The 13,495-nt window shown below is 41.1% G+C and overlaps 1 protein-coding gene and 1 long non-coding RNA gene across 3 annotated transcripts in view; one reads left to right on the forward strand and one right to left on the reverse strand.

Annotated features, from left to right (window-relative positions):
• Positions 1 to 13,495, forward strand: part of Gm26787 (predicted gene, 26787) — a 14,790-nt gene continuing 1,295 nt past the window's right edge. Inside the window, exons 1-2 of the long non-coding RNA NR_166654.1 lie at positions 1 to 154; positions 8,349 to 8,424. This is a non-coding gene — a long non-coding RNA (predicted gene, 26787). The remainder of the gene's footprint in view (positions 155 to 8,348; positions 8,425 to 13,495) is intronic.
• Positions 11,267 to 13,495, reverse strand: part of Ei24 (etoposide induced 2.4 mRNA) — an 18,182-nt gene continuing 15,953 nt past the window's right edge. For both annotated transcript variants that reach the window (NM_001199494.2, NM_007915.6), the window contains exon 11: positions 11,267 to 12,383. In NM_001199494.2, the coding sequence (NP_001186423.2) occupies positions 12,221 to 12,383 (163 nt within the window). In that variant the 3' untranslated portion in view covers positions 11,267 to 12,220. The remainder of the gene's footprint in view (positions 12,384 to 13,495) is intronic.

Here is a 13,495-nt window from a genome sequence, read left to right on the forward strand (position 1 = left end):
AGTGACGTGTCGGTCTGCGGACCAGGAAGGAGCGGCGATAGGAAGGAGTGGACGCTGTACCCTGGTCACATGAGCAGAAGCGGAAATACGTAAAGAAAGCGGCAGTCGTACCACGTCCGGAAAAGTTGGGCTGCAGATCCGTTTGTTTTTTAAGGTAGAAATGGCCCGTTACCTATTAAACGGTTAAAGGAGAGAAGATATGTTGTGAAAACTCTCAGCCTCCATGGTTCACACGAACCCACCTTGTGTAAGATGTGTCAACTAATAAGCCCAAGAATTGTTTCTGTGTTTGCAGTAACCTCGATAAAGGGACCTTTGACAAATTTCACCGAAACGTTTCACTCAGGTCTGACTTTATGGAAGGGCCCGGGAGGCCTTTTTAGGGTGTCACCGCCCGAGTCGGGCTGAGCCGGCAATAGCCTGCAGAAATTATCTCAAGGCTCGGAGCGGCTAGCCCTGGGCAATCAGGAGCAGCTTAGCATCGCCGGGCCCCTGCGAGGGTGACCTTTCCTCCCGGGCCCTCCGAGGATGGTACTGAGAACGGGCACAGGAAGGGGTTTCAGCTGCCAAACTCCAGTCTTTTCCGATATATACATATAAACAGATGTACTAATTCGAACACTTCCATGCCTTACAAGCCTCAAACCAAAGGCTACGGTAAGATTAGACCATCCAGATACCATTCATATTTGGTGCCAGTGACGCTGGCTTCTCTTTTCCTCTCCCATGAAGGGAAGCACCAACTATTGAAATCAGTACTTATTACAATAATGCATTTCCTCAAAATGCTCATGACCAGTTTTTACACCAGGACCTAACTCAATACCTCTTCTCTTTTGTTTTTATAGTAAATGTTCCATGTAGTTTTATTTTAGCAAGAATAACGGCAAAGCACACACTTGTGATGCCAGTGCTCCCAGAGTCTGAGGCAGGAGGAGCTAATTCCAGGCATCTTAATCTGAAGGAGATAAGCATGAGGACTTTACATACATTCAAACTCCTGTGGCTTCAAAACCTAGCTTAATTTCTTACATAGATAAATTATTTCTCACAGTTCTAGAGTCTGGGAAACAAAAGATTACAGTGCCCGAAACTGACGAAGACTTTTACCACGGCATTATATGGTGGGAGGTCACCTCAGACGTTTTATTTTAAAAAAAAAAAAAAAAATGCTAAGGTCAGGACTAGGGACAATGCTAGGGCTTGGTGGGTAAAGACAGTTGCCCCCTTACAATCTACAATCTTGCATTTGATTACCCAGGATCCACCTAAAGGTTGTAGAAGAGAACTGACCCCACAAAGTTGTCCACACCTCCACTGTGGCATGTATGTGCACACTTGTACACATACACACAGTAATAATAAAAGTTTTAAGGGGGCTGGTGAGATGGCTCAGAAGTTAAGAGTACCGTCTGCTCTTCCAAAGGTCCTGAGTTCAGATCCCAGCAACCACATGGTGGCTCACAACCATCTGTAACAAAAATCTGATGCCCTCTTCTGGAGTGTCTGAAGACAGCTACAGTGTACACACATATAATAAATAAATAAATAAATCCTAAAAGAAATTTTTAAAAAAAGTTTTAAGGGATGCTAGCCTAATAAATAAATAAATAAATAAATAAATCCTAAAAGAAATTAAAAAAAAGTTTTAAGGGATGCTAGCCTAGGCCTGGTGGAGGGCTTTCGTGTAGCTAGTTCAAGGACATCCTGGGTGTTTAATGAGACCCTATCTCAAAGAGTAAACAGAGGCCTGGTGATGTAATTCAGTAACTGCATGCTTCCCTGCATGCATGAGGTCCTAGATTAAGTTTCACATAGCAAAAGAGGTAAAAGAGCTAAAAGAAATTTAAATATATGTGTGTGTATATATATATATATATACGTATATATGTATATACACACATGAACATATATATTGATAAATACACACACACACACACACACACACACATATATATATATATATATATATATATATATATATATATATATATAAAACTATTTAAAAGGTGTTCCTCCCTTGAAGCCCCTCCCACTCAGGAATTTTCCCTTTTCCTTAATCTGCATGCACCCTAAAAGGGAATAAAAAAGACCGTTGAGGGGGGAAAATATGAAGATTATTGAAAGCTCTGTTTTTTTAATAGAACCTGTTTCTAAAAGACACTACCTTTAGGATTCTAAGTGATTAAAGTAAAGTCGTCGTTTTTAGGAGTAATATTCCTTTTAACAAAAGGAGACGGGGTGGGGGAGAGAGAGATCCTGGAGAGATGGCTAATCTGTCTGCTCGTCCAGATGTCCTGAGTTCAATTCCCACATGGTGGCTCACAACCACCTATAATAAGGTCAGATGCCCTCTTCTGGCCTGCAGGCAGAACAATTTATACATAATAAATAAATATTTTACGCCTTTAATCCCAGCACTTGGGAGGCAGAGGCAGGCGGATCTCTGAGTTCAAGGCCAGCCTGGTCTACAAAGGAGTTCCAGGACAGCCAGGGCTATACAGAGAAACCCTGTCTCGAAATAAAAGCAAACAAAATAAATAATTAAATTTAAAAAAAATATTTATTTATTTTATGTATATGAGTACACTGTAGCTATCTTCAGACACACCAGAGGAGGGCATCCAATCTCATTACAGATGGTTGTGAGCCACCATGTGGTTGCTGGGAATTGAACTTAGGACCTCTGGAAGAGAAGTCAGTACTATTAACATCTGAGCCATCTCTCCAGACCATAAATAAATCTTAAATTCAATTAATTAATTAATAAGGAGAGCGGACATGGTGGCATGGTGAGGAGCAGAGACAGGAAGATTTCTATGAGTTGTAGGCTATGTGGTCTACACGGAGAGTTCTAGGTCAGTGAGAACCATAGTGAGACCTTGTCTCTTCTCAAATACAAAACAAAAGAGAGCAGGATGAATTTTTGATAGCAGACTAGCTAGTTATAATTATAGCTAATCTGTAATTGTCAGTGAAGATATTTACAAAAGATATGCACAAAAGATGTGCACAAAAGATGTGCACAAAATTGTATTACAAATCAACTCAGAATGGGAAAATTACAATAAGTCAGCCAACAGATTACATATGAATTCAGTTTTGAGTTGGTGGTTTTAGAAAGCAATGGTTTTACTATTTTATCAGTTACTAAAATGTTTGCCAGCACTATGGCAGTAGCCTAGATTGGGAATTGGACTCACTGTCTACCAATAGATGAATGGGCAAAGAAAGCACACACATGTACACTGTGTTGGCTAGTTTTATGTCAGCTTGACATGAGCCAAAGTCGTCTGAAAGGAGGGAACCGCAATTAGAAAGTGCCTCCATAAGATCAGGCAGTAGGCAAGCCTGTAGTACATTTTCTTGACTAGTGAGAGGCCCTAGCCCAGTGGGGATGGTGCCAACCCTGGGCTGGTGGTCCTGTATTCTATAAGAAAGCAGACTGAGCAAAGCAATACAGAGAATGCAGTAAGCAACATTCCACCATTGCCTCTGTATCAGCTCCTGCCTCCAGGTTCCTGCCTTGTTTGAGTTCATGTCCTGATTTCTTTCAGTGATGAAGAAGAATAAGTCTAATAAACTCCTGCCTCTGCAAGTTGCTTTGGTCATGGTGTTTCATCACAGCAACAGTAACCCTACAGAGGAGATACATAATGGAGCATTATAAAAATGAAGTCCTGGGGCGGGGAAGGATATAGGGAACCTTCGGGATAGCATTTAAAATGTAAATGAAGAAAATATCTAATAAAAAAGGAAAAAATGAAGTCCTGTCATTTGCAGGAAGATTAATACAACTGGATGCCATCACATTAAGCCATCATAGAACAGTGATACACAGAAGCATGCATACCTGCAGGCCAGAAAAGGGCACCCAGACCTCATTATAGATAGTTATAAGCCACTATGTGGTTGCTGGGAATTGAACTCAGGATCTCTGGAAGAGCACTTAGTGTGCTTAACCTCTGAGCATCTCTCCAGCCCTGCTCCCCAGCCCCTCACATAGTAAACCAGTCACAGAACAGTGAGCTTTGCATGTACTTTCCTATGTGATAAAAGCGGGGGCAGTGGTACTGGAGAGATGGCTTGTCAGTTAAGGTGTATACTAATCTTGCAGAGGACACAAGTTTGATTCCCAGTAGTCAATGTGGCTTTCAGCTACTTGTAACTTCAGCTACATGCGATCCGATAGCTACTGAGGGCACCTTCACTCAAAGGCACCTACCCCAACACAAACACTTGCATAAATAATTAGTACTTTTTTGTTTTGAAAGGATGAAAGAATATACTCTGTGGACAGTATAAATGTATGGGGGATATCATAGTGAATCCTATGAATTCATATAACTAATATGTATAATAAGAATTAAAATATAATATAAATTGAAAATTCACGTTTTGTAGGAGTTGAGACTTTGAAATAGAGCTGTTAACCTTTCCTGAAGTGTATATTTACATTTCTAATTTTAAAAAATAATTCACTATGTATAAGTATCTCTGGTAGCCAGGCATGGTGGTGCATGCCTTTAGTCCCAGCACTCGGGAGGTAGAGGCAGGGGGATTTCTGAGTTTGAGGCCAGCCTGGTCTACAAAGTGAGTTCCAGGACACCCAGGGCTACACAAAGAAACTTTGTCTCAAAAAAAAAAACAAACAAAACAAACAAACAAACAAAATAGTATTTCCAGTGACACATGCCATGGAATGCATGTAGAGGTCAAAGGACAACTTGAGGAGGAATAAGTTCTCTCCTTCCACCATGCAAGGATCAAACTCAAGTTTTAAGACTTGCTCTTTTTTTTTTTTAAAGATTTATTTATTTATTATATGTAAGTTCACTGTAGCTGTCTTCAGACACTTCAGTAGAGGGCAGATCTTGTTACAGATGGTTGTGAGCCACCATGTGGTTGCTGGGATTTGAACTCCGGACCTTCGGAAGAGCAGTTGGGTGCTCTTACCCACTGAGCCATCTCACCAGCCCATGAGGAAAATACCTAATTTAAAAAATGTGTAAAAAAATAAAAATCTTTAATAAGATTTAAGAAAAAAAAGACTTGCTCTTATCTGCTGAGCCATCTTGTTGGCCCTCATCTTTCTGTCCATTTTAATTTTTGTTCCTATGACAAAATAAATAACTGGTAGTTAAAGGGAAAAAGGTAGAGCTAGAGAGATGGCTCATTGATGAAGAGCACTGACTGCTCTGCCAGAGGACCCAGGTTCAATTCCCAGCATCCACATAATGACTCACAACTGTCTGTAACTCCAGTTCCATGGGACTGGACACCTTCTCACAGACATACATGCATGTGAAATACCAGTGCACATAAAATAAAAATAAATTACTTTTTAAAAAGGAGAAAAGAAATGAAATCATCACTTAGCACTGTTATTTTGGTCCATGCTGGGATAGCATATCATGAAAGGAGTCTAACACTTCATGACAACTGAGAAAGAAGAGAGACTGGGGCTCTGATATCCCCTTCAAGGGCAAACTCCCAGTGACCCAACTAACTTCCACCAGGCCCTACCTACCAATGCCTAACAGTGTCATAGGCTGAGAACTAAGCTATTATGTTGAAAATATTTATGTATATCTTTGGGGAATATTTTGCATTCAAACTTCAAAGGCCTTAGGTTGTATGTGGCCCTTCCTATATTTGAACTGGAGAGAAAGAAAGAAAGGGACTGTAGCATTGGCATTGACTAAAAGAGGCCCAGGGCCCCTGATGTATCTGGAAAAGCACTTGCTCGATGGCTTGAGTTCATATTCTTAGAGGCTCAGTTGCACACAAATCCTGGTTTCAGGGGCCCCTGTCTGTTATCCCAGAGTTCCTCTGTAAAATGGGAGGTGGAAAATAAGGCAGGAGAAAGGTCCAAAAATCAAAATCCAGCTCACCCCACAGTACATATCAAAGCAGCAGAAGCAAGACTGTCCCAGCCCCAAACAAGATAGAAGGAACAAACTAACTCCTGCAGATTGTCCTGTCTTCCATATGCTGACCGTGACAGGTGTGTGTACACAGACACACCCTCAAGCTTCTGTGCCTTGTGTATATATCTAGTCTCTTCTGGAAGATTAGTCACAGAGCCCACTTCTCTAAGCATATTTCAAAGGTACTGAGATGTCCCTTTTTATTTTTAATTCTATGGGGGTGAAGTAAGTTTGTTTGGAATTTTTGTTTGTTTTGTTTGTTTGTTTTGAGACAGGGTTTCTCTGTGTAGCCCTGGCTGTCCTGGAACTCACTTTGTAAATCAGGCTGGCCTCGAACTCAGAAATCCGGCTGCCTCTGCCTCCCGAGTGCTGGGGTTAAAGGTGTGCGCCACCATGCCCAGCTGCTGTCATTTTTTAAATTTAAAAAAAATAAAGTTGGATCTCTTGTTTCTTGGATACCCCAATTTTAACTTTTCCCATGTTTGGTTGGTTGGGTTTTGTTTTGAGGGTTTGTTTGGTTGCTTACTTGTTTTTGCTTTTTTGAGGGGTGGGGTTCAAGACAGTTTCTCTGTGTAATTCTGATAGATCTGGAACTTGCACTGATCAGGCTGTCCTTGAACTCAGATTCACCTTCCTTTGCCTCCTGAGTGCTGGAAATATAGGTGTGCACTACCACTACCCAGCCCTTTTTTTTTTTTTAATATTTGAAAACGTCCCCACTTTTATCATGACACTGATTTAACCTCAATACCATTTTTTAAAAAAAACATCTTTATTATCATTATTAACACTGTGTTCTTGTGTGTGCACTTGAGTGTAGGTGCCTGTGGAGTCTAGAAGAGTGTGTCAGATCCCCTAGAGCAGAAGTTAGATGGTTTTTAACTGCCTAACATGAATGCTAGAATCCAAACCAGGGCTTCCTACCAGAACATTATGTTCTAAGCCTCTCTCCCTCAGTACCACTTCTGTTGTTTGGGATAGCGTCTCACTTTGTTGTTCTGGCTGGTCTGGAACTCAACTGTGTAGATCTAGAATTCAGACATACACCCGCCTCTGCTTTCTAAATTTTGAGATTAACTGCATGCACCACCATGCCACAACAGCTTTAATTTCTTACGCTCCTATTTCTTTTTCATTTTAAACTATTTATACTTTGTGGGTATAGTAACTTCTTATATTTCTGTGAAAACACTAGAATTTACCTTTCTCCTCCCACACCCAAGGACAGGGTCCTGAAATGTAGCCCTAGGTAGCCTGGAACTTGTTACATAGACCAGGTTGGCCTTGAATCTGTAGTAATCTCCTACCCACTTCTCCCTCCTGAGTTCTGGATAGGCATGGATCTCCATACCCAGTTTAGAACTTTTGTTTCTATAATCACTTTTCTCTCCATGGCCATGTGTTCTGCTGTTCATTTTCAAGTCTCACTTAATGGAGTATCTGGCCCAGGAGGGCAGTAATCTTACTTGGCTTACCAATACTTTACAAATATCTGACAGAAAGTGCCCAATTACTCGTTACATAGTAATGCCATCTTCCTCCCACCTAATTGTTACTTATCTGTATATTAACCTAAGGGCTAGACCAGCATATTTCACTGATGTATCATTCTCAAAGTTACAAAGTTCTGACACTAACCTCAGATCAACTTCATTTGTTTTCTGTTGATCACAGATTATATTAATGAGGAATGAGCAGACTTTCATCCTATAGAGGAACTGATAATGGGGAAATAACCAGAAAGTAATGTGTAAGCTTAGCTGGCAGAAATGACTAAACAGGCCGGGCATGGTGGCGCACGCCTTTAGTCCCAGCGCTCGGGAGGCAGAGGCAGGCAGATTTCTGAGTTTGAGGCCAGCCTGGTCTACAAAGTGAGTTACAGGACAGCCAGGGCTATACAAAGAAACCCTGTCTCGAAAAACCAAAAGAGGAAAAAAAAAAGAAAAGAAAAAGAAATGACTAAAGAGTGATCAGATTGCCATAGCTTCCCATTTGTTCCCTCCATAGACACCATCATTCTAAGGTGGCTTACAAACTGCTAGCATGTAGCTGCCACTTCTGGTTTTGACACAGGTCTCACTCTTCCAAATGTTGGGATTATACATAAGAGTTATCATGCTCACTTTCCATTTCTGAATTTATTCCAGGTTGTCACAATTCCTTTTAGCCCCTATGTTACTCTCTACTAAGGGCAGAGCAGTTAACAGAAATAACAGTAGTCTGTCTTACCTGCATTACTTGTGGAACTGGAGACAGCTAACGTGTGCAAAGCTCAATCTGTTATGCAAAATAATAGGACCAGGGGCATCTAAAGCACCTACTTTCTATAACTCTTCAAAAGTTGCTACAGTAGGCTTTGCATATGGCTAATTATAGAGCCCTGGCCTAGCATTAAAATGTCCTATGTTCAATCCCTAGGACCATGAAAAAGTTCCTCTAACAGACATCTGGAGAAAAATTAAAACAACTGTACTATGGACTGGATATTTACCAGGTAAGGGTTCTTCCAGAGGACCCAAGTTCATTTCACAGCAGCCATGAAGAGTGGTTCACAATTGACTGTAACTCCCTTTTCTGGGCTCTGCAGTCACCCAGACATTTGTGACATATACTCACACACACACACACACACACACACACACACACACACTTTCTCTCTCTCTCTCTCTCTCTCTCTCTCTCTCTCTCTCTCTCTCTCTCCCCGGCTGGAGAGATGGCTCAGTGGTTAAGAGCACATCAGAGGTCCCGCATTCAATTCCAGCAACCACATCATGGCTCACAACCATCTATAATGGGATCTGATGCCCTCTTCTGGTGTGTCTGAAGTCAGCTACAGTGTATTCATATACATTAAATTTGTTTGCTTTTCGACTGCTCTTGTGTTTTTAAGATGGGATCTTACTGTGTAGACCTTGCTGGACTTGAACTTATGGCAGCCTTTCTGCTTCATCCTGATATTTGGAGTTTTAGGTATGCACCCACATGCCCACCCCAGAAAATAGTGGGAACCTTCTTCACTAGGGCATTGGCACTGAGTTATAATTAGGAAATGATTCAAAGGGATAGTAGGCTCTGTTTTTGCCAAGTTCTGAGTGGCAGTTTGAGACAAACTAGTAATTAGCAACTGAATGCAGCGGCACTTCACAAAAACTGAAAGTTATGTTGAGATTTACAGAAAGAGAAGAGCTTAATCCCAGCACCTAAGAGGTAGGGGCAAGTGAATCTCTGAGTTTGAGACCAGTCTGGTCCAGAATAGCCAGAAAAAACAAAACAAAACAAAAACACATGTGCACACGCTTGTTTGTACATATGGTATGTTTATGGTCATAGGATAACTTTCAGAAGTCGTTTCTCTACTGGCCTTGGCCGCAAAATCAATTTTTTAAAAAATTGGTTTTGATTTGTTTACCAACGTGTATTTTTTAGATTCCACAGGCCCGTGAGTTAGTTCAGTAAAGACATTGTATAAGCCTGGCAAGCTGGGTTGGGTTCCTGGGACCCACATAAAGGGAGGAGAGAACCAACTCCACAAAGTTATCCTCTGGTGCTGACCTGTTCTGCTGCAGCACTGGTTCTCCTGCACCAGAATAAACAAAATCGATTTATGTATTTATGTGTGCAGTTTTGCTTTTTTTTTTTTTTTTTAAAGATTTATTTTTGCCCGGGCAGTGGTGGGGCAGTCTTTTAATTCCAGCACCTGGGAGGCAGAGGCAGGCGGATTTCTGAGTTTGAGGCCAGCCTGGTCTACAGAGTGAGTTCCAGGACAGCTAGGGCTACACAGAGAAACCCTGTCTGTCTAAAAAGAAAAAAAAAAAAAAACGGTCGGTGGTGCACACCTTTAATCCCAGCATTTGGGAGGCAGAGGCAGTTGGATTTCTGAGTTCAAGGCCAGCCTGGTCACTACAAAAATAAAAAGAACAAAAAAACAACAACAACAAAAATCCTGCAAGTGCAGCAGCAAGATAGCGGGGAGAGCAAGTATTTGCTAAGCAGTCCTGAAAACCTAAGATGCATCCCCAGAATACAGAGAATAAACATGGAAGCACAGAACCAACTCCATAAAGCTGTCCTCTGACCTTCACACTTGTATCATGGGATGAACTACTTCCCACACATGGTAACAAAACAATGTGTGTACATACTTTGATTGCTACACAATCTCTACTGTAGTCTTTGAGCCTTTACAATACTGGCATCAGGTGCAATAACAAAACAGACAAATCTTCACGTTTTTGCTTGTTGGTTTACTAAAGTGTAATTCTTTAAATTTTTAAATTTTTTTTCTGGTTTTTTTAAAGGCATGCCACCACGCTCGGCTAAATTTTTAAAACTTTAATTAAAACTTTGTCTTTAATTTTGAAGCATGCACCAGCCAGGTCAGATTGTCCTTAAACTTCCTCTGTCACCGGGGATGACCTTGAACTCCTGTTCCTTCTGCTTTCATCTTTCAACTGGTAGAAGTACAGACATGTACCAGCACACCTGCCTAGTAGAAACCCCCTTTTAAAAATGTGTATGGGTGTTTTGCCTTGTATCTGTGTACCCTGAAGTTCCAGCCACCATATATGGGTGCTGTGATCCAAACCCAGGTCCTCTGCAAGAACAGCCAGAGTTCTTTACTGATGAGCTACCCTCCAGCCCTAGAAAGCCCTTTTGAACCTTCTTATAAAGTAGGACATAGAAAGATGGCTCAGTTGTTAAAGGCATTTGTTAGAATTTTTGTGCACAATTTGGGAACTGCAATCACTTCCAAGATACTCATTAGTCTATCAACTATATAAGCACTTAAAACTTTTGACTACAATTGTCATGTGTATATATTACAGGTTCTTTTCTTTTTCTTGTTTTGGTTTTTCAAGACAGGGTTTCTCTGTGTAGCCCTGGCTGTCCTGGAACTCACATTGTAGACCAGGCTGGCCTCAAACTCAGAAATCTGCCTGCCTCTGCCTCCCAAGTGCTGGAATTAAAGGTGTGCATCACCACTGCCTGGCTTAGCTATTGTTATTACAGGTTTCTATATAATAATCAAATATTTAACTTCTTCCTTAACTACAGAGTGGCTTTAATACATTGAAATCTAGGATTTTCTTCCTAATATATGTCAGTAGAAATGAACACACTTGAACAATGAACAAAACCACAAAAAAAAAGGTAAATACAGTTATAACACTATGACCCAAGCTCAGCCTGAGAACATCTTTCAACCCTAATTTCTGAAACCTATAAGCAGATTATTCAAGACAAAGTCATTCAATCTATGAAAAAAAAAAAAAATATATATATATATATATATATATATATCTCAAGGATGTGATTTAGAAATCAAACATTATACATATTTTGGGAAACCAGCTCACGTTTAATTGTGATATTTTAAAATTGTACAAGTTTTTTTACATCTGCCCCCCCACCCATGTGTCGACTCTTAAAATGACAGGAAAACATCACCAATCACAGGTTGAATGGTTTAGTAAGTTTACCCCTTCAGTTCCTATATGAAGCACCCAGTATTCCTTAAAACACCAGTCTGACCTGGCAGTGGCCAACAGTAAATTTCATCTTCAGAGTAAGGTTCAGATTCTCCGAGCATACTATGATGCAGTGGCACTTGTCCAGAACTGGTACCACCCCATAGCTGGGAAACTTTAAATGGACCAGTGGAAAAAACTCTTTCCCCTTCAAGGGGAAGAAAGAACATGACTCCTCAAAACCCAGCCAGTTTGGCTGAGGTCTATCTGCCCCAACTCTTCAGGCTCCATTTCCCCCACTCCTTTCTTTCCTTTTCTGCAGCAGAGCAATAGAGACCAAAACCTAACCTGAGTTACAGAAAACAAGACAGTGATGGCTATAGAGGGAGTGACTGGAGCAACTGGAATGCCCCTTTACCTCCCACATACAATGTATGTGCTTCACAGAAAAACAGTAACAACAAATTCACAAAATACAACAGTTAAAATTACAAAGCCCATTCATCCAGGGGTGCTGGAAGGCAGGAGGAAGTGGGAGGGTAAATGACACAAGGAAAGGGGGAAAAAAGTACTCAAATCAATCAGTCCAGGCACAGGAGCTGGCAAGTGCTAAAAAAACAGCTGGAAAACTCTGGTCCTTACAGACCTAGGGTGGTGGTAAAAATCCATATACTGGAGTCAGGAAGATTCCAATTCAAAGACAAGGGACTATGCAGAGGGCCCTTGGCAGTGGGTTCTGCCTTCCACGGCAGGGGGAGGAAAACAGAGAAAAGAGCTGCCACATCCTCCACCCAGTCCCACCCACCCCTTTGACAGCAGGGCTCAGTGGCCTGCAGCAGCTTTCAGTTTGGCAGGAGAAGGATGTGGCGAAGGGAATTTCTCTGCAGAGGACGAGCTGCTCAGGGCTGACTGCAGGTAGACGGTCTTGTGGAAAAGTCTGTTGCTTAAAAAGACCACCAAGGAGAATAGGCGCAACTGGAAAAGACTGAAAGAAATCACTCGTTAGCTTCCAGTTGATCAAAATAACCGCTTTAAGCCTATTACAGCTTATCTGACTGTTTGAAATTTAAAACTACATAGGCAGCAGAATTCAAAAGAGCATAGATATTAGATGCATGTATTGATCAGCTAAAATATTTAAGGAGTGTAGAGCAGGTATCAGGTCAGACTATTTGCCTAGCATGCCTGAGGCTCTAAGTTTAATTACACCACTGGGGGGGGGGGGGGGAAATGTAGCATGTCCTGTTACTACTACAAATGCATTACAACCAGCATTCTAAGTATTGGGATTTAAAATATTTTATTTATGTATGAGTACACTGTAGCTGTCTTCAGACACACCGGAAGAGGTCATACAGATGGTTGGTTGTGAGCCACCATGTGGTTGCTGGGAATTGAACTCAGGACCTCAGGAAGAAGAGTCAGTGCTCTTAACCACTGAGCCATCTCTCCAGCCCCAGGATGGGACTTTTAAAGGAAATAAAATTATATTTTATGTTAGTCTAGATTTTTAAAATTTTGTGGAATTTAATGTTTGTCTACAACTATGATTGTGTACTACTTGTGTACTTGGTGCCCATGGAAGCAGGTATAGACAGTATAGGATCTTCTAGAACTAGAGTACAGATGCTTGTGAGGCACCAAGATACTAGGAATTGAACTGAACCCTCTAGAAGAAGAGCCAATCAATGTGAGCATCTTTCCAGTCCCATAATCCAGATCTTAAAAGCACCTTTGTATGGTCAGATCACAAAGAACCTACTTTGTTTAAAAGTGGCCATGATTACAAAATTGGGCTTTACTCAGATGTTTATAAAGGACTTAGTCAGTGACTATTGGTTTAGAACTCATTTTGTATCCCAACCTGATCTTGAATTCATTAATCCTCCTGCCTCAGGCTTCCAAGTGCAAGGATTAAGAAATGAATGACTGCTGGGTGTGGTGGCACATGCCTTTAATCCCTTTAATTTCTGATTTCGAGGCCATCCTGGTTTACAAAGTAAGTTCCAGGATAGCCAAGGCTACAGAGAAACCCTGTCTCGAAAAACCACAAAAAAAAAAAAAAAAAAAAAAAAGAAAGAAAAAGAAATGAATGAC

The sequence above is a fragment of the Mus musculus genome, chromosome 9, assembly GCF_000001635.26.
Source record: "Mus musculus strain C57BL/6J chromosome 9, GRCm38.p6 C57BL/6J".
NCBI lineage: Eukaryota > Metazoa > Chordata > Mammalia > Rodentia > Muridae > Mus > Mus musculus.